This window comes from Chelonoidis abingdonii, chromosome 1 (genome assembly GCF_003597395.2).
Source record: "Chelonoidis abingdonii isolate Lonesome George chromosome 1, CheloAbing_2.0, whole genome shotgun sequence".
In the NCBI taxonomy this organism is placed as follows: Eukaryota; Metazoa; Chordata; order Testudines; family Testudinidae; genus Chelonoidis; species Chelonoidis abingdonii.
In genome coordinates, this window is record NC_133769.1 from 70,274,511 (window position 1) to 70,300,509 (window position 25,999).

Below are 25,999 nucleotides of genomic sequence, written 5' to 3' on the forward strand. Positions count from 1 at the left end.
GTTTGCTATTCCCCACAGTCAGGAGAGAAGTAATATCAAGTGTGAAATACTAGTTTATCACAAGAGGGGTCATTTCCTGCTCAACAAAAGAAGCCCTATAGACACTAGATGAACCAGTGTGGAAAATCAGTGGACAAAGAACTTTGCTTATTGCTCCCTGCACACCAGCGAAGAGGGGATGTACACAAACCCTGGTCCTATCACAGTTTGACCTGGGGAAAGGGAATAAAAATCCCTGTCAAGAAGAAATTATCCCTGTGCTGCTTGGACTTCAGGAAGAGGGCAAGACTTCTAAGGATAAGCAAGAGATCCCCAGCTGTTTAGAATGATTAGCCCTAAAGGTCATGTAGAGCTTGAACATTACAGCTGCTTCTATTACATTTTGAAACCTAAGACTGTAACTCATTGGTGTGTATGGTTATCTGCTTTAATCTTGTAAATAACTCCCATTTTTTCCTACTTAATAAACCTTTAGTTAATTATAGGATTGACTACAAACTTTGTCTGGTGAGATCAAGGTGCACTTGACCTGGGGTAAGGGACTGGTCTTTTGTGACTGGGAGTAAACTGAATATTGTTGTGATGTTTGGTGTAAGGAGGGACTGTCTATCACAAAGGCAGGCTTGCCTTGGGGGCAAGGGTAAAGCGGTTGTAGTGCTTGAGGAGTTCACAGCTGATACTTGGTTAGGTTAGAGAAATCTAAATATAGAACACACCACCAGTTTGTGGTCTTGCCCTGCTTCTTGGCAGTTTGCCCTGAGGTTGTCACTCACAGTTGTTTGCAACACCAGACAACTTGACACAGAGAATGGTGTCTAGAAGATAAATGTTTGCTGTTTTGCTGCAGTATTATACAAAAATAAATTGGTTTTTTAATTCAATTTTTGCTTATAGCCACTCAAATGCACGTGGTTGCTAAACTTTTTGTAGCAGTACTTTCTTTAGCAGGACTTGGTTTTTCCCAGTCTTTGTTTGTGGGCCTTGCTGCCAATGAATTTATTGGATGGTTGTCCTTGACTTACTCGGCTTCTGGACTGCCACGTTTTTTTGGCAGGGTACAACCTATGTTTAACTGTGGTTGCTAGGTTTTCCTGTAGAGTACATGCTGGACTAGAACAGATTTGCAAATAGAAATGTTTTTCCTGCTGATTTCACATTGACTCAGCAGGATCACTTTAAAAAAAAACAAAAAAACTTCACTGAGTAAGACTCTGCTTTTACAACCCCTTTCTAATGCAAAGGACATAATTAATCTCACAAATTGGAGTAAAGCTGAAGCCCAGTTACTGGAAAACAGTAACTGCTACTTCTACCAGTTACATCAGGCAATCTGCTCTGGAGTGGAGTTGCTGTGGGTGACAGAAGGTGACCTTACACATTCACAAATTGTCTGAATCATCATTCTATCATTCCTGCAGTTATGTTCTGAGCACAGCCCTGTAAAAGATTTTACTTTTTGAAGCTGAGTTTGGGCTGTTAGCCACATGGGCATTGATTTGATTTTCTGTGAGGGGGGAAGAAAAAAAAAAAAAGCTTAGCAGCTTTGATCTCCCCCCATCTCCAGGTTGAGTGTAGCTAAGGTGAAGGGCCAGGGGTAGCTCTAGGCACCAGCATAGCAAGTTTGTGCCTGGGGTGGCAAGCCGCGGGGGGCGGCAGTCAGGCAGCCTTTGGCAGCATGCCTGCGGGAGGTCCATTGGTCCCACGGCTTTGGCGGCAACGGGTACGCTGAAGGCGCGGGACCAGTAGGTCACTCGCAGAAACACGGCCCAATCCATGTGACCAGCAGACCGCCTGCAGGTGTGCCGCCGAAAGCCGTGCTTGGGGCCGCAAAAACCATAGAGCCACCCCTGTGAAGAGCAATGGGCACGTCCACAACTCTGTATTTCTCCCCCTCCAGAAGGGTTTGGTCCTTTTGCTGCTGAATCGGCATAGGAACGCCACAGAGGGGTAGGAGAGGGTCTGTCGAATGAGCCTTCTGCCCAGCAAGGAGTGCCACCCACAACGATTGCCACCCCTCAAGAATTAAAGATTAATCTTTAATTAAAGATTGTCATGTGATGAACCGTCCACGAATACCCCCAGCCAAAGTTGGCAACCCTAGCTGCCACCCCCACCCCCCGCCCCAGGCTCTTCCAGGGGCGCGCAGGGGGGTCGTTCTCTTAGGCTAACGCTATGTACTAACCCCTCCTCCTGTGCTGCTGGCTGCGCTGCCAGCCCGCAGCCTCCTCCCAAAGCACCGTGTGCAAACGCCGCAGGGCGCTCAACGTGCTTCGGAGCGACCAAGCTCAGCGCCCTCAGCCACCGCCGGGGCTCGGTTTATGTAGCTGGCCGCTTTAGCGCTGCCTTGAGATTAGGCGCCAGGTTTAGTGTCTTCCCGGCGCCCGGGCGAGACGCTCTTGTAGCCAGGCTGATTACCTGGCCCAGGGCGGGCGGGCTGCTCCCAGCTCGGGTCAATCGAGGGCTCAGCACTCCCGCTTGCCTCACAGGGACTGAGGCCCTTCATTGAGCTCCAGGGTGCTGGTTTCCAGGCCCGGGCTCTGAGCTACGCGGGCTGGATTGGCAGCAAGGCCCCGCGCGGCTGGGCGGGGCCTGGCTCGGAGCCAGCCCGGCGGTGTCGCGGATCCAAGCGCTGAATGAAAAGTGTGTCTCGGCGGAGGCGGCTGCCCACCGGCCCCTCCTCGCGAAGGGTTGGGTGCGAGCGAGTTACCCGCACGCGTGCGGCGCTGATCCCGCCGTCCCCGCTGCCTCGCCCCGGGTGGGGCCGGCGTTCGCCCCCACTCAGGAGCGCCTTTCGGTGCCATTAATCCGGAGCAGTAATCGGGCGCTTCCTGGAACACGTCTCCGGGGGCAGGTAATCCTGGGCCAAGCTGTCCCGAGAGGAGATTGCTTCGCCCGGGGGCTGGATCAGCCGGCTGCCGCGGATCAGCGGGGTCAGGTCTGAGCAGGCGAGTCTCCCAGCCATGAGGGGCTGCTGGGGGAGCAGCGAGCTCGCTCCCGCTAAGCGGCTTAGCCCCCGGCAGATGTTGTCAGGCTCCCAGCCAGCCCCGATCATTGGCGGAGGGAGAGGCCCAGAGGGCCGGGAAACACCTCTAGCTCGGGGGGAAGAGGAGGGGGCTTGCACTGGTGCCTGGCACCCTCCGCCTTGCACCATGCGGGGGGAGTGAAGAGTTGCACGGCGGTGTCTCGCCTCAGCAGGGGAACTCCGGCCCCCGGCGGAGGAGAGCTTGGCTGCTGGAGTAGAGGGAGTTTGTCTCCGATCGCCCCCTTTTTCCTCCTCCTCCTCTCACACTCTGTGCTGCTCTTGCTGCCAGGCTGGGGCAGCGCTTGCCGGTGGTAGGGGGAGATGGCGAAAATCAGGGTGTCTTACGAGTACACAGAAGCCGAAGACAAAAGCATCCGGCTCGGCTTGTTCCTGATCATCTCTGGCATCGTGTCGCTCTTCATCCTGGGTTTCTGCTGGCTCAACCCCGCTTTGCAAGATTTGCAAGGCAAAGCTGCCAACTGCACGGTGCTCTCGGTGCAACAGGTCGGGGAGATGTTTGAATGCACGTTCACGTGTGGCACGGATTGCAAGGGCACCTCGCTGTACCCCTGCCTCCAGATCTACGTCAACAACTCGGAGTCCAACTCCAGGGCGCTGCTGCACCAGGACGAGCACCAGCTCATCACCAACCCTAAGGTAAACTTGTGCCAGGGAGAGAAGGGCAGGGGGAGGCCTCAGGGCACCTGTAACTGCCCGGCTGCGGGGACAGGGAAGCCAGCCCGTGCTCTGGGGTTTGTCTCCGAATCCCGGGGATGGGGGGCGGGGAACCCACAGACACTGGATCTAATGGCCTGAATAGCAAAAGCAGATCAGCCACTCGCATCCTACTGCCCCCTCTTTGCTCCGGCTGTGCCTGTTGCTAGAGCCCCGCGCTCCTGTCAGTATCTAACTGAGGCGCTGCAGCCTTTGGAGCCTTCAGTCCCCGCCTCCCGTAGGCCAGCAAAGTTTTACCTCCAGAGTTAACTTCTTTCGTGGATAAGCGCGTCACCCGGGCTCTCGCCGCTCCTCTTCCCAGCCCCAGCATGGACGGACCTGCTCACAGGTCCTCTGAAGGCGATCACAGGTCTAATGAGAAGAAGAGCCTGGAGTTTTTAACCCCCTTATTGTTAATCGTGTGCAGTAAAGGAGCTTGAAGCCGCGGAATCCATCGGCACTGCGAGGATAACAACGCCAGGTTTGTGTCTGAGACCGGATCCCAGGACCTCCACACACGGCCAGAAACACCACTGACAACGGATTGCTATCTCCCCTCGGTGCGATCTATCCCCCGGCTGCTCGGAGAGAAAGGGGCAGGGGTCCTGAGAAGAGGCGCGCTGGGGATGGCAAAAGAATCGCATACAGTCAGCTGCGTTTGCGTTTCCTTCGAGGTTATTGCAGATATTTAGATCCGAGGTTCTTCCTTCCAACCGGGCTGCTCCGTATTGATCCCTTTAAGGAAATCCCCATTCCAGGGAAACGATTGAAAAGACTCCCACTGTGGGAGAGCCAGCGGGAAAATAAGTTAAACGCACAACTTCAGCAACTAGCAATTAAACAAGAAAAATGATGTGGAAGGGAAGGTCAGTGTATTCTTTGCTTTGAGCACATGCCCGGGGAAGATTCCATCTTTGCAACCCCTTCTTTAAACTAACGAAACAAAAAAAATAATTCTCCTGGGCTATGAGATGTGTTTCTGTGACTGTGTTTGTAAAATATGATCCCTGCTCTTCCAGTTTACCTTAAGTGTAGTAGCTAGCAAAGGAGTTGAACACTTTTCTAAGCTGGCACATAGTTAATATAAGCAAGTGGAAGGAAGGGTAAAAAACCCACAGCTCTTGCAGTGAGGTAAGCATGGAGTGTGTATTTATGCTATGAGAATTACTATCTCCTTTCTATATTTCAAGTGCTACAAAAGCAAATGTTTATCTATATGTTTTTACTTTAAAGTTTTTGTCTCTTACATTTGGCTCATACTTCAAAGTTCCTGATTTAGATTAGATGGCAGGCTATAGTACAGTGTGATTCATAGCTATGTTTCAAAGGTACAAGTCTCCAGCGCATTGTTGTGGATAAGCATACCATAGTGGATGAACAAGGGAGTTCCAAATATTCAAGGGGGATATAGTTACAGGCATATATGAATGGGTACACAATACTGAGCGCGGAAACCTGGAAGTTAAAAATGTAGAACACTTAGGAGACGAGAAAGGAAGGTGGTGCATGAAGAGTTAAGTACATCAAGGAGAGAGCGAAGGAAGTGTGCCTACTCGACTCCCTGAAAGTCTACACTGTGTTGGTTACAAAACACAAAAAAAAGTTTTACTTCAGTGGTAACAATCATTTTGGATGCCTGATTCAGCTATACATCAAGGGAAACATAAAAAATCTTGAAGAAAATCTGGAAAATGTCACATCCATGAGCATGAAATTAGCAATCTCTGTCAATATTCTTTTAATGTTTCTCTTCATAGTGTGGCTTAGTCCAGAGTTTTGTAATATGTGCACGCTTGGGATATTTTCAGCAATCAATCTGTTTGTCTCCTGTATCTCTTGGAGCAAACACAAGAAGTCATGCTTGACTGCTGGTCTTAAGCAGTGGCCAAGAGATTAGAATGTCTGAGCACTCTACAAAGGACATCTACTTAGTGTGTTCAAGAATTCTTCAGACAAGGAAAGCTGCAACAGATTTGAAATTTCTGGAAACACCATTGATGAACTAACGGTAATATAATATAGCACTACCATAAGTGAGGTAAGTACCTCCATTTTCTCAGTACTAAATTAGTTGCACACAGAAGCTTTGAGGAACTAACCTGAATAAAGGATACAAGAAATTATGCAGAGACGATTCAGGAGATTAAAGATTTATTATACCTATACTGAATGGGCAGTATTCTGGGAGTTCAATTTAGGGATCCAACGTTACAATTTGAGTTAAGTGAACATTAATAGAATTCAAGTTTGTTCTTCAATAATGGTCTCTGCATCAGCTAGGAAAACTCACTAAAGCCATGATATTCATATTAGAAGTGGTTATGCACCATTATTTGGCAAAAGTGGATGTTTTCCTGACATTGCTGTGGATCCAAGTGTGTGTTTGAGAGAGGAAGATTTAGAAATTTCTAAAACACCTACTTGGATTCTTTTATCTTCCAGATGGATGGATTCTAGGATGGCACCATGGTAGATCTCAGCACTGCTGGATTGGTGCAGCTAATCGGAAAATAGGAAATTAACTAAAACACAGTTTTCCTGTATATCGATTACTTTTTTAGTGGCAAGTGGCTTTTAGGCAATTTTTGCTTGTTTGTTCATAAATAACTTGATCTTTTATGTCAAATTTGAACAAAATTATAAAAATGAGCTTCTGCTATGCCTAACATCACAATTATTATTGCTCTTATGTATTTATTTTTACAATGCCCAAAAGTGCAAGGTGCTTTAAGGAACAGGATCATTAGCATCTTGCCTCAAAGAGCTTATGGTTTTATTTAAGATCAGCAGATAATGTTGTTTTTAAGCAAGCATTGGTCAGCACTGTTTGCATTCTAAATATTGTAGCAGAGAACTCGAAAGTGAAAGTGACTGAATAAAAACAGAATTGATGTTTAAATTTAGTAAACTAAGATGTTGAGGTACTGTTTAGGTAAAACGGGGAAGGAAATTTGTTTGACATGTGATTTGGCATCCACCCTTCAATTTTTTTGTAGCTTTTTTTTTTTTAAGCACTTTTTAATGAGTGAGTACATTTTCCGGCATTCTGGTTGTCTGGAAGAAATTTTGTTCAGTATAATGTATATTTCCAAAAGGGAGAAAGTTCCTGAAAATCTGATGGAATTAGTTTGCTAGAGAGAATGAGAAGTTAAAGTGCAGAAAACTTATAAGGGCTTCAGTAACGCTTGTGATATGGCCCAGCACAAAAGAGTAAACTAGGATCACAGTAGGGATAGTACAAGGGTGAACTACTTCAGCGGATGAAGATCTTGACAGAGATTGATTTGCTGGGTAGCCTAGGAAATTCTATCTTCTTGGTCTTTCTCTATTTAATAAATAGGAACATAAATTAGCTCACAGGAGTGTAGTGAAGATTAGTTAATGTTCATTCAGAGCTTCTAAGAGAAAGGACCAAAGTATTTAATCATACTAGGACGATGATGGAGGGAAGTAATTCGGAGGAGGCATTAGAACACTCATGATTAGTGCCAGTTTTTGTTTATACCCTGAAACAAGAAACATGTACTAAGGTCTTTTTATTTTTTCCCCCCAAGACCAAACTTATAAGCAAGGAGAAAGAAGTGGGGAGGTGGCAGAAGTCAGTATCAGGGAAAGCAGGGCACTAAAATCTAATAGGAATTGGATGAAGGAGTAGGAAAGGTAAGTACTGTATGTAGCTCTTTGGTATGGGCTTGATTGTGTACTCACCAAAGTCACTGCTCAATCTCCCATTGACATCAGTGGGGCAGGATAACACCCGATATCATGGAGTGAGACATTAATACATAAGCTTCTGGCAGCCCCGCCAGGCTGGTTTAGAGACTGACAAATGTTTTGTTTACAGTAGAAGTTGGCGAGAATCATTTGGCAAGGAACAAAGATGTACCATGTGTATCTTAAACTGTTCCAACAACCCTGCTTTACTGCAGCACCCTTTTCAGTAGGGATGTTGGTGATCAGTAGAGCTGTGTGAATATTGGATTTTTCTGGTTCACTGTCATTTCTGAAAAATAAAAACTTCAGTTTCCAGTAGAACTGAAAACAATTTTTTTTTTTTTCAGAATTTGAGGTGAATCATATACTTGAAAGAAAATTAGTTTGGGTTGAACAAGATGTCTTGTTTAGATTTTGAGCAATATTTAATGTTTTTAATCATTAATATTTTTAATTAAACAATTTATAGATAAAATAATTTTGAATAATACTAAAACATTTCATATTGACATGAAATTTTGATTGGGGGAGAGGTTCATATTTATTTATTTATTTATTTATTTATTTACCAAAGCAGTGCGGCGGAATCAGCATGAATTTGTGAAATGTGTGAATGTCACTAAATCTGCTTTTTTCACACCAAAAAAAAAAAATGTAGTTTAGGTTGAAAAACTTCACCCAGCTCTAGCTGTCAGTAACGTGATGGGCAAAAGAAGGACCTAGGAAAAGCCCCTGAGTTATATTTTAGGGCCCTACCAAATTCACAGTCCATTTTGGTCAATGTCACAATCATAGGATTTTAAAAATTTTATGATTTTGGCTACTTAAATCTGAAATTTCATGATGTTGTAATTGTAGGGGTCCTGACCCAAAAAGGAGCTGAGGGGATGTCACAAGGTTCTTGTAGGGGGGGTTGCGGTACTGCTCCTCTTACTTCTATGCTGCTGCCTGTGGAGCTGGGCCCTCAGTCAGCAGTCACCACTCTCTGGCTTCACAGCTCTGAAGGCAGCAATGCAGAAGTAAGGGTAGGGTGCCATGATATGGTATTGTCACCCTTACTTCTGCACCTCCTCTGCTTCTGGCGAGGTGCTGCCTTCAGAGCTGGGTGCCTAGCCAACAGCCACTACTCTCCAGCCACCCAACTCTGACGGCAGCGCAGAAGTAACCTTGCGACACCGCCCCCCTCCAGCAACTCTCTTTTGGGTTATCAATTTGATAAATGCTGGTCTCCCCCATGAAATCTGTATAATATAGGGTAAAAGCACACAAAGGACCAGATTTCACTGTGGGAGACCAGATTTCACAGTCTGACATGTTTTCCATGGCCATCAATTTGTTATGGCCCTAGTTATATTACATTGCAGAACACTGACTTTGCTCAAGTATCCACAGAAGACAGTATTTTCCAGCACCTTTTACTTAAGATTCTTTTTGGATGTTACCCATTAGATAAGCAGCCCGCACAAGGGAAAAAAAGGCTTGATCCAAACGCCCAACAAGCAGAGGCTGCTTTCATATTACAGCCACTGTTGAAATCAGCAGAGGCACTCCAACTGGAGCTCTCATCTAAGAGTATGTCTACACTACGAGCCGGATTGGCGGGTAATGATTGATCTATTGGGGATCGATTTATCGCGTCTAGTGTAGACGTGATAAAATCGATCCCTGATCGCTCTGCCATCAACTCCGGAACGCCACCGCGAGCGAGAGGTGGAAGTGGAGTCGACGGGGGAGTGGCAGCAGTCGACTCGCCGCCGTCCTCGGGGCCAGGTAAATTGACCTAAGATACGCCGACTTCAGCTACCCTATTTGCGTTGCTGAAGTTGTATATCTTAAGTCGACTCCTCCTCCAGTGTAGACCTAAGCTTAGTCTATCAGTGCACTGATTTGTTAACCTTGGGTAAAACCCTCTTTTTCCTCTGCTCTCCAAGGCTGTTCAGGAGGGGGTTGGCTGAGGTGGTATGTTGATGGGCAACCCATTATTTGGCTGGTGATTTTTAGTTGATGGGGCTAGGCAGGCAGAAAGAACATTGTATGAGCACCTATAAGTGTAGTTTAGAGACGTGAAGAAACAAATAAATATACACCTGCATATTGCTGTTACAAGTTTTTAAGTAATATTGTCATTAGTTTTCCTTAACAATTGTATTACATCTTAAACTTCCTTAGTCTCTTATTGTGGCATATAGGCAGACTGACACTAATTTATTAGATGAGACTGTAAGAGTGGAATGTATATATTTCTCATAAGTAAATTCTCTAGTAATTTAATTAAACTAAATTTAAGGCATAGAAGGAAATGCTCTTCAATTATTTTACCTACTTTTAGAAATTCATGTTAAAAACCAAAACAAACAAACAACCTGAATTTTAGTTTGGCATAGTAGTTTACTTCAAGAGTAGTGATATACATGGTTTGTGTCCATAGCAGATTTTTTTTTTTTTTTTTAAGTTTAATGTCTTTGTCTTGGGGCAATAGCTTCTTTTTAGTTTTGTCATCAAATATCATAGGCTTTAAAAGCTTTCCGACTGCTAATCTAGAATAGCCTTATTAACAGATTGTAAGCATTGGTTTAGTTTAATGATTTTAGTCAAGAATATTTTATGAATGAACAATCAGACAGCTGTGTTAACCCCCAAATGTTTTTATCAAAGGTATGGATTGCAGCAGTCGACACCCAGTATGTTAATTGACTGGGTATACTCTTATTAACCACAGCGAAAATCCTGAATAACTTAATAAACTTTAAGATCATTAAAAACAAAAGAGTCTTTATTTTCCTTACCCTGGTTTAATTATTCACTGGGGTATCTGTATCTTCTGTGTAAATCAGTAGTGTGAAAAATCTGTGCTTTGGTCTCGTTACAGACTTACTACAAAACAAAACTGAATTAGTGGCAACATAGCCCTTCCAAAAACAGTGCTTTTGGGTTGTAAAAGTATTTTCTAAATTCTATAGTTTAGCATTTCAGCATAGATTCATAACTTCAGGTATCTATATAGCCATGCTAGCAAGTATGGTATGTTTTGAACCGAGATTTCTTCAAATTTTCTCCAACTAGTCTGTAATAAAGTAAAAGTTGTATTGCAGGGAATAATCATACAGTTGCACAATCCCAGATTCATTTTGATTCTTAAAAGATTAGTCAGCTGGGTCAGAGTAAATCCAGAAATATGAATGTAAAATACTGTATAGGATTACAGAAATTTAAATGTTTGTTTTCAGTGTGCCTGATTTGTGGATGATGGATTTTTCAGATTAAATTAATTATAATACTTATTGTAAACTTTCTTTAGTTGCTCCAATAGCAATAACCATTTTCATGCCAAAGTTTAACAGCTTGGGGCATTGGAGACCTTCCATATAAAATACAAGTACAAAAAATCTCAAGACTTACGCGTTCTGTACCATTAATCAAGCAGAATAAATTAACTATGGAGCCAGGACCCAATACCAATTATGCGGATGCTAATCTCAAACTCTGAATTTATTGCTAATACATATAGTGCAGAGTGCCAAAAAATACTTTTAGTTGTGTAAATTTACAGTGGAATATATCAGCTTGCAGCTAAAAAATAAATTGACATCTGCCTCCTTACACATTTGTTTAGAATAATTTTTTCTCTTTATGCCTGCAACTGAGCATGATACAAAAAATAACTTGTCTGATTTATACTTCTTTTAGAAAAGACTTATGTGAATGAATATATGTGTGTATCTTTAGCTATGTATAAAATAGTGTGTGTGTGTGTGATTGTCTAGATTCTTCCTGGGCATAAGGGTAGGGGTGCAGTAAATGGCAGGGTAGAACTGCTCAAGAGAGCTCAAGGATAGTTCGCTAGTTATTCCCCCATGTGTACAATGTTCCAGAAGGGGATCAGATGAAGGATTAGCCTTAGTCATGACTCAAATACTGTGGGGGGAAGAGGATGGAGTATGCTGCACCACCCTAATATTGGGCTATACAAGGGGTGGGCAAACTTTTTGGACCAAGGGCCACATTGGGGTTGCAAAACTGTATGGAAGGCCTGGTAGGGAGGGCTGTGCCTCCCCAAACAGCCTGGCCCCTGCCCCCTATCTGACCCCTCCCACTTCCCACCCGCTGACTGCCCCCCTCAGAACCCCCAACCCATCCAATCTCCCCTGCTTCTTGTCCCTAACCACCCTCTCCCAGGACCCCCCCAGCCCTAACCACCCCCAGGTCCTCATCACCTATCCAACCCCCTGTTCCGAAGTCCCCTGACTACTCTGACCCCTATCAACACCCTCGTCCTCTGACAGGACCCCCCAGGAGTCCCACGCTTATCCAACCCCGGCTCCCATCCCCTGACTGCCCCCTAGAACCTCTGCCCCCTCCAACTGCCCCCTGTCCCCTGACTGCTCCCTGGGACCCTCCGCCCCTTATTCAAACCCCCAGTCCCAGCCCCCTTACCATGCCGCTCAGAGCAGCATGTCTGGCAGCCGCGCCACCTGGTCGGATCCAGACACTGCGCTCTGCTAGGCAGGAACATGCAACCATGCCGCCCAGAGCGCTGCCCGCGTGGCAGTGTAACTGTGGTGGAGGGGGATGGTGGGGGAAGGGCTGGAAGCTCAGGGGCCAGGCAGGACAGTCCTGCGGGCCAGATGTGGCCATAGTTTGCCCACCTCTGGGCTATACCAACTCAGACAACTATCTAGGGCATAGTGTATATTATTACATCATCAAAAAACTGCACTGAAAACTTTAAGGTTGCAAAGGTCAAGCACTCCAAAATTAGGAAATGCTAGAATTAAGGTCTCCTGTGCAACCTTAGCTTGTCCCCCTTCTGTCTATGCATTATGGTACAGTCTGTAATTGTATGATCACATGCTGTTTGTTTTACACAGGGCCCCTGCCTCATTACACAGGATGGACTGTGCGCAGAGAATGAAGCAGCTGTTTTGTTTTTGTATTTCTTTATATTCATTATTCAGTTTGTAGGCCCAGGCCATTCTTAGTGCACACATCCAAACCCTGCACTGGATACAGAATTATTAATTTCCTCATGGTCTTTTCACCACAGTAGCTGAACCTAATGGCCATTAATGAGTTTGTCTTCTCCAGACTCTTGTGAGCTAGGTAGGGGTTTTACAGATGGGGAACTGAGACACAGTGAGATTTAAGTCCATTAATTTTAGGTGTTTTAGTGGTTGCATGCCCAGCTTGATACATCTAGGGCTTGATGTTTCAGCATACTTAACAGTACTTTATACGTTCAAAGCACTGTATGGACATTGGCACACCCCTATAAGGCATGTAAGTACCCTCTCCTCTCAGTCCTTGCAAGCATACTGTCACAACTCCCGTATCCCTTGACCCGTCCAACCTTCCCCTGCACTTCTGTCTTGAGCACTGAAGGTCTATGCTGCTATGTGACCAGGGGCAAGTCACTTCACCTCTCTGTTCATCCTCTCTGCTTGCCTTGACCATTTAGAGTAAGGCTGGTCCAGTGGTCAGCATGCTAGCCAGGGATTTAGAGATGTGAGTTCAGTTCCTTGCTCTGTAACAGATTCCCCTGTCTGACCCTGGGCAAGTTGCTTGGTTTCTGTGCCTCCATGCCCCGGAAGTAAAAGGAGGATAACAGCACTTTCCTACCTCACAGAGGTGTGGAAAGGATAAATACATTAAAGACTGTGAGGTCTCAGATACCATGGTGAGGGTCACATAGGTATGTAAAGCATATAGTTATATGTGGCTTTGGAATCTGTCTAATTCTTGGGACATTGGTTTTATTTGTGCATTGTGATTTTATATGGATTGTACAAGTAGCCAGAACATATTTAAAGAAATTTATGCATGCTCACTATCTATCTTATAGCTGGAGAACCGAACAGAAAAGCAAAGTGACTTGCCTGAGTCTTCATAGTGAACTGGTGGCAAAGTCAAGATTAGAAGCCAGGGCCTCCTGATTCCCAGCTCTGGGCTCATTCCTTTCAACCACACCATGCTTTACTGCCAGAGGTGCTGAGCAATTACAGGTCCCACTGAGTTTAGTTGCAGTTGTGAATGATTGGCACCTATGTAAACCAGAGATAAGGGGTGTCAAATTAGGCACACAGAAAATGAGGAACACACAATTACTAACCAACTATAAACGTGTTGGTTTAAGTGACTTGCCCAGCCTCATACACGAACTCTGCGGTGAGGCTGGGATAGATCCCATTCTTTTGGATGGTCTTCAGGTGCCTTAACCATATGACTGTCCTGTCTGTTCCTGAAATTCCCTGCCTCATTCACCTCACATCTTCCAGCTTCTGCAGCAGATGAGGCAGGCATCCTACAGACAACATCCCCCTTTACTGCATAACCCTGTTCATTCTGCGAACACTGTCCATCCTAGGAACTGAATGAGGCAGGGGTCCTATGGAAAAACTAGTATGTGCCCATTTATTTAGCTTGTTTCATAATGCATACACCCAAGGAGGCAGAATTGTGCATAGTTTCTGAATGAGATTTGGGTTAAAGCTACTAGAGAGAGACTGTCTCTCATGTACATATGTGGATTCTTATTCCCTCTCCACCATACTTGCTCACTTCACACTCTACATTCATTCACCCGCAGGGGTGCTGCTTTCAGCCCCACAGAAGTAAGGGTGGCAATCCTGTGCCCCCCTACAATAGCATTACAGACACACACGCCTCCAATCCACTTTCGGGATGGGACCCTCATGGTTATAAAACTGAAATTTCAGATGTAAACATCTGAAACCATGAAATTGATTATTTAAAAAATCCTATGACTGTGAAATTGACCAAAATGGACAGTGAATTTGGTAGGGCCCTGTATGTATTCCAAGCTTTTATATCTGTTCCCTAACACTTTTATTGAATTGGATCCTGAGTCATTTATCCAAACAAAGGTTTGAAATAAGGGAGGAATTTCATTAGCTGATGCTGTGTAACTGAGACCATATTTGAACTGTATAATCTGATATGTGCTACAGTACATTGTAGGATGTATGATTATGGAGTTGTGCACCAACAGAACTTCCAAAAAACTCTCCATTTCATTATCTTCATACTCAATACATAGTGCAATGTTTATCCTTCAGCTCCATCAAAACGCAGATAGGACTAAGGTCAAGGAAGGCGGGGTGGAAAACTTCCACCAAAAATGGGCATCACTCCTTGTTAATAATGCCACACATTATCATAAGGCATCCAAATATCCCCTTTTTAGTTTCTAACATCTTGCATATATTACTTACTGATTAAGAGTATATGTGATTTCATGTAGTATTTGGAGGATGAGGGAGGGAATTTTGCATTTAGCTCTATAAGCAGTTCTCTAACAGCAAAGCATGTGGGTCATTCCAAATTAATCAACCCACTCAGAGTACTCATGTCAGTAAAGGCTTCAGGATCAGGACTGACCTTTATCTGAATGCCACCCATTTGTTTGGGGGATGCATGATGATCAAAGCCTAATGATAGTTTTCTGACTCAAAATACAAAGGCCTGATCATTCCTTTGGTGACACACACAACTTCCATTGTTTTCCGTGAGCAATGGATGGGATAATCAGGGTCCTTGATTTCAGGTAAAATACTCTAATTTTAGTGTCAAGTATCAGAGGGGTAGCCATGTTAGTCTGGATTAGTAAAAAGTGACAGAGTCCTGTGGTATCTTATGACTAACAGACGTATTGGAGCATAAGCTTTGTCTAATTTTAGTAGAAACTAAAGAATTTACACTGAATCTCCTTTATCTGATTACAAGTGACAGCACTGAAAAATACTCTATTTGGGGAAGCTGTGCTGCATCATAATAGTCACTTATGCAGCGTTTCCTTCCTTGCTCATGGACAATACTGCTGGGGAGATACAAACAAATAAAATACAGGTACAAAAGTACTTACCAAACTGCATAAAACTATGGAACCATTACAGCACATGTTATAAGGTACTCAGTGATGGTGAGCCCTTTGTCCCAGGAGACGTGCTGTGATGGCCACAATCGCTGTCTACAATGTTCCAATGCTATTATAAAATGGAGTGTCCTAGCAAGGTAATTAAAAAGAGAAGGAAATATTCAGAGGTGGGCCAAAAAAAATAAATTAGCAGATAATCATGTTGTGAGTTTGTTTGCTCTGGCTAGTCTTCACTGAACACAATTATCAGCATGACCCCAGCTATTTAAAACACAACAGTTTCTTCTGAAAAGATTAGCAGTCCTGTGATCAAATAGCTGGTGCAGGAAGACATCCTGTCACAGCTTAGCGGAAGTGATATAGCAGCAGTGCAGGAGCCTTCTTTCTCTTATTGGACATCTTTTGTGTGACATTTACTTCAAATAAAAAACTGTTCTACATAAATGATGGTCCCCATCCTGCTCCCCTTGAAGCTGGAGAGAGTTGCCATTGTCTTCAATGGAAGCAACAGGCCTATTTTTCTGGGCTGTTGTGAAGGAGGTCCCGAACATTTAGCTTCCACTGGAAGCTGAGAGACAGTGTGGTCTAGTGGATTGGACTGACTCTGGGCAAGTCACTTTACTTTCTTCTCTAATTTCCTTCTCACCCTTTTTTGGCTTGTCTAAGTGATCTCTTTTGGGCAAGGACTGTCTCTTACAATGCATTTGGACCTTCCCCAACACAATGATGGCCTGATCTTGACTGGGACCTGTAGGCCTTGCAAATAATTAATAATGCTCCAGGAGGTGCTAGGTAGGACAAACTTTTCTCACTAATGCTATTCTAAACAATAGCAGGCACTAAGAGGGTAGCCTCTCAACTGATTTCCCCCACTTCTTGAATTATGTAGTACAAAGATGGTAGCAGTTTCTCTAAAGATCTGGCAGCACGGGTACAAGTATTTTACTGACTGTCAAGGTTATGGGGCAAATCACACTTCAGACCCCTTTCAGTTCCTCTTAAGTGCACCCCTTTGGAGGCAGATTTCATTACCTTCATACCTCTCTGGGTGGAGCCCTATGGTCCTACCACTCCTAGACTGGATCTCGGGGCTGTCGGGTTAACACAGGTGATAAGCTCAGAAGCTGCAACCTAAACCAAGTTTGGCACTGTGACGGTGCACCCCATAAGGTTTCATGCAAATATGCTTATGAATGTATTTATATGACATAACTGGAATATGTTTTATGCTACATATGCCATGTAACATATCTCTGTAAAGGTTATGATCTATTGCAGGGGTCAGCACCCTTTCAGAAGTGCTGTGCCGAATCTTCACTCTAATTTAAGGTTTCGCGTGCCAGTAATACATTTTAATGTTTTTAGAAGGTCTCTTTCTATGTCTATAATATATAACTAAACTATTGTTGTATGTAAAGTAAATAAGATTTTTAAAATGTTTAAGAAGCTTCATTTAAAATTAAATTAAAATGCAGAGGCCCCCGGACCAGTGCCCAGGACCCGGGCAATGATTGATGTATTCCCCATTGTTTCCTCAAGGACCCCTGGTATTCTCTGGACATACTTTATCTTTGCCATTTTTTTGTTGTTACCTGTTTATTTCCCTTCTGCCATCCTCCTTTGATATAATGCCTTGACCTCACTCAGGATAATACCAACCAAGTGAACTGAGATGCATATGATATTTATAAAAAATAATAGCCATTATTACCTCATTTGGCAATTACCATCTTCAAACTGGAATTATAATGGTGGGATTGGTACAGGTGAGCCATGTCAACTCAGCCAGATTGAGAAATGAGGAATTTCATGCATGGGGGGCGGGGGAGAGGTAGACTTTCTCCCAAGAAATCGTGGTGGCTCACTTTTCCTGTCAAACACTGGGATATGCCTGTAAATTTCATCCAGCAGAACCAGAAGATGACAGAAAAGTAAAAGGAGTGACCTCCAAACATCTCCAACAGAGCTCAAATGCTACACCAGGCAAAAGACATTACTGCAACAGAATGAACATAGCCCAGCAGGCCGCTCAAGCTCACTCCTCCTTTCTCCTCACTCCCATGGCAGGGGCCTATGCTAGTTCATGGCCTAAAGAAAATCTAGCTTCAACCAAAGTCAACGCAGCTTGGCAGAAAGGCGCAGAAGCCTCACGCCCAATAACCCTAATAAATGGAACATGCCCTGTTATCAAGCTAACAAGTCTTAACCCCTTCCACCAACCAGCAGGCCCTAAAAGACCTGGTGGATGTGGTAGTCCTAAAGGCCACTGACACACAAACTCCCAAACTGCATTATTGAACCAAGAAATGTTGTGGGACAAGGGAATTGATTTTAAGTTTGAAATAACAAAAGCAACAAAATACTTGTATTCTGTTTTCTGTTTCAGCATTTGCAGAACAATAGTCATTGTAGTGCTACTTATTTCTAAAAATACAAACCTGAAAAAGAATCTTAGGGTAGGATTCTCTTCTCAGCACGAGGATGCGAAGAGCTCTACATGACAGCAAATGTGTTGCTTTGTTGTGAAAAAGGCAAGTTTTAACTTGAAACAAACGAGTGAGAATTTGCACTTTGTTCCAGGTTAGTATATAGGAGTTTATCAAAAATAGGTGTGGATGCTGACAGGAATAACCAAGTTTTACTTGATCAGACTGATGAATACCTAAGAATTTTGTTTTTACCTGCAAAAAATTCACAGTGATGTAATGGAGATACGCTGTACAGAGCTGGAAGCCTGAAGTAGTTCAGTGGTAGAGTGGAAGCATAAGCTCACCGATGGGATGGTAGAAAAGTGCCCACCAGCTATCTAATCAAGACCCTTTCGTCACAGCTGTCTTTGTTTTCAAATAAGAGTTCTGAGGGAGGACAGACCCTTCCCTGTTAGTTGTCCTTTCAGGTTACTGTGGAGAAACCTGCAGTAAGACTTCCCTGAACCTGGGGTTCCTGTCTGCTACCCCTACTGAAGAGTGTGGCAATCCTATATCTGGCTTCCTGTTGGTCACACAGTTCTTCCTATTCATATGTCCTTTGACTACAACTCCCAATTTTAAAAAGGACACAGGTCATACCATTCACACTGTGCTATGCACATGTGAGTCCGTACTCAGTACCCTCTCAAAGGAGGGACAGTAAATAAAAATGTTTCGATTATTGCTTATGTTAACAAAGCAACGTAAGTGTTTGTAGTGCTACCTTTGTCTATTGAGTTTCAAAAATGGAAGGATGAATTCTCTCCTGGATGGATGGGATGGATGCCTATTAATGATGGAAAGAATTATGCTTGTGCACTGAGGTAGAAATATTTCTCCAAAGAATAAACTGTGGTACTAATTCTAGTAATATGTGTTTTGAGGTATAAGCGGTACGAAGGGAGGCATTGTGGTTTAAATATGGGACTGGGAAGCAGGACATTTGGTTCTGTTCCTCTGTGACCTGCAACAGGTCACTTAAGGCCTGATTCAAAGCCCACTAAAGTCAATGAACAGACTCCCATAGACTTCAGAAGACTTTTGAATCAGGCATCTGGGCCCCAGTTTAGCAAAGCAGTTAAACACACGCTTAAATCCTGTTGACTTCAATGTGATTTAAGCATGTGCTAAAGTGTTATGCTGAACTGGGACTTCAACATCCTGTGCTTGTTTCCTACAAACCTTATATTTATTAATGTGTGATAATACCTATCTTTTGTACAGCACTTTGAGATCTGTTCGTGAAAATTTGGTGTAATAATGACATTCTTTATTCATTCTTACATCGTTAAATGGAACATGTGATTGTACACGTCATAAATGTTTGTATTGATTTCTAGTTTTCAAAATATTACCCATGAGTAAAGCTAGCTAGAACCCCCTTGGAAATTAATCCTCTCCTTTTCATCTTTTTTAATTTCAACATGCAAAATATTAGCATGTTTCCTAGAAGGATGGAGGTGTGTGAGAGGGGGAGCAGGTAGCAGTAAAGTTAATAAAGCAAATAGTAAATCATTCTTTTGTAACTGATCATTAAAACATAAATATTGAGCAATTAATGATCAAGAGATGTTCCTCTAACATTTTGTTCCCTTCTGTTTGAAAACTTGCATCCATAGGTTCAGTCTTTATCACTATGTGTGAATTTGGTGAGGAAAATCCAGAAAGAATGTTGCTTTGTATTGTTGAGTACAGAACTAATTCCATTTTGGAACCTGTCTTGACAGTGTTCATACATCCCTCCCTGTGAAAGAGAAGATCAGAAGAATTCTGAAATTGTCACACACTGGCAGGAATACTGGAAAGTGGAAGTGGGTTCACAGCCATTTACGTGTTATTTTAATGAGCATCTAAGGTAAGTCACTGCCTACGTTTGCATAGCTAGAAATGTTTACAAAATATTTCCATCCTCTGCTCTCCATTGGCCGCCTTTGAAGCAAACTATTGGAAAATGTTTTATTTTGACGGTAAAAAATGTGTGAGAGAATTCTCATTGCTGGTGAACAAAGTATTTTAGTTTTTTGCTGTTGAATATTTTTTTTTTGGTGACACCAAAAGGCAGTTGCCCCAGAAAAAGTTTCACTACATTGCAAAAGCTGGCTTTGTTTCGCTACCAAAACTGGCAAAATCCTTAGATGTAACAAATTTGTGTTTCTTCCCGAAAGAGGGAGGAATTCTACCATTTTCACTGTGAGGACTTGTGATCATGGAGGAAATGAGCCTTCGATTTGATTACTGTATGTTCATACAACTATCAGTTTTCATTCTTCCATACTTACGAAGTGGAGAGTTGTGGCTTTAGGCTGCTCTACTTAGGGAATTATTATTCTTTTTTTTTCTTTGTATTTCCCATTAGCAGTAATGGGTCTTGCACATGTATCAAGGAATAGATAGCTCTCTTAGCTTAAAGCAGTCAACTTACCTGCGCATATATTTTCCCTTCTCAGATACATGCATTGATTATTGTTGTTCTTCTCTTTTCTTGTTTGTCTGTATCTTTCTGGTCCTGTGTCCGGGAGTAAGTATTATACATCCTTGGTGAGACTGCATCTGTAAAACTGCACTATGTCATTACTAGAAATGTACAGCCAGATTGCTTTTCCCTGAATTGCCTCCAATGAAAAATGACTATATCTCTGCTGGGATGGGCATAAAAAAAGATTTAAAAAACAAACAAACAACAAACCTCCCAAGCCTAAATATGAATATGAATCAGAGTGGATTTGATTTAAATCACTAGTCAGGAAAACTTGATTTAATCATGGATTTCTACATAAAAGTGCATTCTTGTTGGTTATTATCTTAATACATATTCTTCACAACTCAGAGATATATGTAGGTTTCATTTTTAGAAGGTGCACATTGTACATTTTTAAAGTGATTTATTTTGAAAACTTTTCAGATTAGTTTTACAGCTATATCAGAAAATGGTTATTTCATTTACCAAAGGTAATTGAAGCAGATATTTATGAAGTCATTGGGAGGTGGACTGTCTCCAACTCAACACGTTACTCATTAATATTTGGAGGATTTTCTTGCCATGCTGTATTGGGAGGAGACCACCACCAGACAGACATTTAATTGTTTTATTTAACTAAAACAACAACGGTATGTATTCAGGATTTTTTTCTTCAACAGCAAACATTAATATTTTAACAAAACAAGCATATGAATTTTGAATTTAGTCAAACATTCAAATTTTTAAAATCAGTTTTTGTTAAAATTGTTTTAACTAAATAGTTAATGAAATATTTAAAAAAAAAAACACCTCAAAATTAAATCGACTATGTCAGCCAGGTCACATGAGAAACTTAAAATATTGGTATCTGCTGCTAACTCAGTCATTCTTCACCTTCATTTTCCTGTTTGTTAAATCTGGAAAAGAAAAACAAGCTTTCCTGCTTTTTTGAGTCCAAATGATTTCTCAGTTTGGAATGAATTAGTCCAAAGGAAGAAAAATTTTCTACACTGCAGAAGAAGCTACTGCTGTTAAAAGTGAGATTTCAGCTATTTATTTTTTATCACAACTGCATCTAAAATGATAGTACCATAGAGAACAACTATATTTTTTGCTCAATATGAGAGATTCAAGAATAGTCCAGAAGGAAGACAGGCAGTCCTTGAGAAAGAAGTACGAAATTAAAAAGTTTACCAACCTAAAGATCCTCCATGTTCAGACCATGTTCCTTTCATCATCTTTGATACAACTTCCTCCTAAGAGAAACACTTCTCATGATTGTTTCATTTGGGCAACCAGTCCTTGCATTTCTTTGTTGCACTGTTTGCACTTTGCACGCATGCCTGTCTTACCCACAGGTAGAGTAGAGGAACTTCATTAAAATATTCCAAAATGGGTCTCTCTTACAGTGCTGCCATTATAGGTTTTCCCTTCTAGTGAGAAAATGAGAGGATGCCTGTCCCTCCCTTCTCACGTTTGTCTCCAGACTCTTCTCCTGGTCCAGATCTATTCTGCCCCAAACAATCTTCTAGTCATTGAACTTTTTGAAACTTTGCACTTTAGAGAGAGGTAAGGGAATGACTCTGTGTACACAAATTTGCAGGGGACAACAGGGTTGAGGTCTATTATTTCTCACCTCCATATATTTTCTTTCTTTATTTAAAAACATTTTTGCTGTTAACAAGCATGTTATCTCTGGAGTCACAAATCCACAGTTTGAGAACTGCAAAACTAAGCATCTCTGATGGTATCTTCTAGACTGAGCACTGAGTCCCATTGGGTAGGTAGAAAGATTAACCTAAATAATCTATACAGAAGCCCCAGAACCCATAAGATTGGGTTCCTAATCCATGAACTATTGGATCTCATTTACAAAACTTTTCTTAAACATTACATGAATATGTTGTCTCATACTATAGAATTAGAATTTATAATTCCTATTCCATGATGACAAATCTTTGAGCTATAATGTATCTTAATTAAAACTATTTTTACATAGGTTTTTTCCTCAAAAAGCATTTTATCAAAAAAATCTGATTTAAATTAAAAAAATCTGATTTTTATTTATTTAAAAAAAATTATTGATTATCTATCCTGATATGAATAGTGTGGGTAAGGCCCTGATCCTGGAAGTGCTTAACCCCTGTGCTTATCTTTAGTACCATTGGCATCAATGGGGTTATTCACGGGAGTCAAGTCAAGCATGTGCATAAGTGTTTGTAGGACCAGGGCCTAAGGGGAGAAGGGGACCCAATTCCATAAATATTTGAAGAGTGTAAACAGCAAGAAGAAGGATGGATGGATTAAAGCAGGATCTGTGGATTCAGTTCATGGGCTTGAAATGGGGATCTTGGTCTCAGAAAAGTGTCAGAGGCCTTCCAGCTGATTCTCTGAGCTGAAGGCTGACCTCAGACTGGAGTATGCACTGAAGCCAGAGTGCTGGTGCACAAACACTATCATTCTGTGCTCTCTCACTGCACTGTCATTACTTTCAAGATTGTTCAGCACTAGGGTGCTGTTTCTTAAGATAACTGCATTTTATATTAGGTTAAATTTTATTGGCAAGTACCAGGGATGCATTTTAGTTTTTTGCCTTTGACATTGTTCTTCTTATTGATCGTACAGCAGAAGGAGAGTGTGACGGGTTCCACCTGTGGTGTCACCTGGAACTGGGTACCACTGAGCCCTCTGACCCACCAGCCTGGGCTCCCTTTCACACTGTGCTGCTGTGCCAAGTTACAAAGTCCTCCAAGCTTGCACTTTCACCAGCATTCACACAGGTAGGGACACACCCAGCTGCGGTTATATGCAGGCTCTCTAACCACCAGCCTCCCAGCCTAGGATGCCAGAGAGTACCATCCTGCCCTGGTCAAATTTGGCCAGTATATGGGTTTAATACTTGGTCTGCCTCTCCCTAAATGTGAAGAGGGCCATGCACACCTGTGGTAATGAAGCTGAGATTTTCCCCAGACACCTTAGTCAAGCGCACACTGGTTTGGATTAAAACATAAAATACGTTTTATTAACTACAAAAGGATAGATTTTAAGTGATTATAAGTGATAGTAAACAGATCAAAGCAGATTAACTAGTAAATAAAAAAACCCACAAACTGAGTTTAACATACTAGCTAGATAGGGTATGAGTTAGCAGATTATCATCCTGAATGATAAATAGGCTGGCAGATTCTTAAGGCACAAGCTGCCTTTGCTTTGCAGTTTGAGTTTCCCAGGTTTTCATACACAGGCTAGAAATCCCATTAACCTGGGACCATCACTTCCCCCAGTTCAGTCTTTGTTCCTCAGGTGTTTCCAGGTGTGATGTTGTAGGGAGAGTGAGGTACAATCATGATGTCATTTCCCTCTTTTATATCTTCTTCCCATTTCCCAGAGTTCCTGGGGTAATCCCTGTGCTTATGTGCATTTCCTCAATAAGCCATTAACATTGTTTGGCCTTTTCACTGTTGTACCTGAAAGGCTGCTAGTGGGTGTTTTCAACCTCACAACATGTTTCAGTAACACATACATAGCCAAACTTCATAACGTTAGCACATACAATCCAACAATATATTAATGTCTAGCAGATCAAGACTTTTAGAATGATATTTCACAAGGCATACTTTGTGCAAAACATCCTAATTACATGACAGTGGGAATAAGGGTTGCCAGAGTGTCACAGAGCGGTTCACAACAAAGTGGTTTAGAGATGGTCAAAGTGCAAATAAACTCACTAATACAGCATTGATCCGATCACATATCTTTTTGTTTAGAGACAGGAATGAGTTTTGAAAGGTCAAATAACGCAGAAAGGGAAATGCTTGGTTGGGTATATTATTTTTAGGTTTTATTTATCTAATTAAACAGATTGGGAAGCAGAAAAACACATAAACAAAAATGAAAACTTAGTTCTTGATTTAAAAATGGGAATGTGTGCAATTTTCTTTAGTCCCCCCCCACCCCATGTGGAAGAGCTGTTATATGTTGTATGTACATAATATGTGTAAGTACATAGGTATTGTGGTTGTAGGTGTTGTAGAAAACACCATACATTTGTTTATGAGATTTTGTACCCCTACACTTTCAACTAAGGTGTGAGAACTTGCAAACCCTCCAAGAGGGCTTCCCATGGAAACCTGGTAAGATAATACTTGACATCTTAATTTTTCTAATTTTGAAAACAAGCAGAATGCCTGGCACACCCCTTTTAAAAAAAAATCTAATCTTCTTTATATATCCTAAAGAAGCAAAAAGGACACACACCCATATTGTAGATTTTTCTTTTTAAATCCTATGTAGATCTCCTTTAAAATATTGCTAGCGTGTGTTCACACGGATGCAGAGCTGCATGACATAATGAACATCATCAGGTATTGTAGAAGCTGCAATAGCAGCACACAGTAACGTTACATTGCAACACCTGAAAATAAATTGAGACTTTTTTTTTATTGTCCTGCAAGCGAATTTTGCAAGATATGGGACTGCTGCACAAAAATAAGCATTGTTTGTTTATGAGAGTGAGAATAGGTGCTTAGGAATTAATAAGATGCTCCTGTCTCACAATTTGCTTCATTAACAACATGATGCTCTTTAACCATGTTGTACTTTCCATTTCAAACAAATAAAAAAAGCCAACTACAATAAATAAATCAATTATCTTTTTTTACTGTTACTAACAAATCCTTAAGGGTGTCTGTCACCTGCCTGGTCCAGTTGGTAGCACTTGTCAGAATTCGGCACCTACTGTGCCGAGGTGGACAACTGGTGAAAGTAGCAAACTGATATGGATGAGTGAAACTGATCAGGATTTAAACCAGTGAGGATACCAGAAAAACAGTCGTCCCACACAAGGAAATAATAGAATAGTGTCTGGGGTTATGTCAGCAACTGAGATGTCTACTATATGGATGATTTTACTATCCCACCCACATATTTAAAGATCTGGAATTAGGAGGGGCAGTTATTTATCACTCTCTTGCTGAGGAGGAACACCACTGTGAGTGAAGGAAGAGATCACCCAGCAATCAAGAGAAGGAGTTGTGTATGTGGGCCATAAACTAAATAGCATGACACAATCAAGACTAACCAGAATCTAATTTCCTCTATCCTGTTTGGTCTTTCTCTGTGCTCCCTCAACCTCCTACTACCATGTAAGCATAGCACTCCTCCTTCTCTTCCCATTATTGTCATTCATACCTTATGTGTGTCTTTCTGCCCCCACTGCTACCCCGTCCTGTTTAAGAAGAAAAGACACACTAGAATGGACATACGGGGTCAGATCAATTGGTCCATCTAGCCCAGTATCCTGTCTTCTGACAGTGACTGGTGCCAGATGTTTCAGAGGGAATTAATAGAACAGGGCAATAATGGAGTGATCCATCCCCTGTTAAACCGTCCCAGCTTCTGGCAATAAAGGTTTAGGCACATCCCTGATCATCTTGGCTAATTGCCATTGATGGGCCTGTTCTCCATGAACTTAACTAATTTTTTTTTCAAACCAGTTCTACTTTTGGCCTTCACAAGATCCCTTGGCAACAAGTTCCACAGGTAGACTGTGCGTTGTATGAAGAAGTACTTCCTTATGTTTGTTTTAAACCTGCTACATATTAATTTCATTGGGTGACTCCTAGTTCTTACGTTATGTGAAGGAGTAAAAAAGACGTCCTCATTCACTTTCGCCACACCGTCATTTTATAGACCTCTGTCATATCCCCTGCCGCTTATTTATCTCTTTTCTA

The 25,999-nt window shown here is 42.3% G+C and overlaps 1 protein-coding gene across 2 annotated transcripts in view; it reads left to right on the forward strand.

The window, feature by feature from the left end:
• Nucleotides 1–2,648: 2,648 nt before the first annotated feature.
• KCNMB4 (potassium calcium-activated channel subfamily M regulatory beta subunit 4) overlaps nt 2,649–25,999 on the forward strand; it is a 34,435-nt gene continuing 11,084 nt past the window's right edge. For both annotated transcript variants that reach the window (XR_004376941.2, XM_032803821.2), the window contains exons 1-2: nt 2,649–3,679; nt 19,537–19,664. Coding sequence is in view for 1 of the 2 variants with exons in the window: in XM_032803821.2 (XP_032659712.1) it covers nt 3,344–3,679; nt 19,537–19,664 (464 nt within the window). In the remaining variant the exon portion in view is untranslated. The remainder of the gene's footprint in view (nt 3,680–19,536; nt 19,665–25,999) is intronic.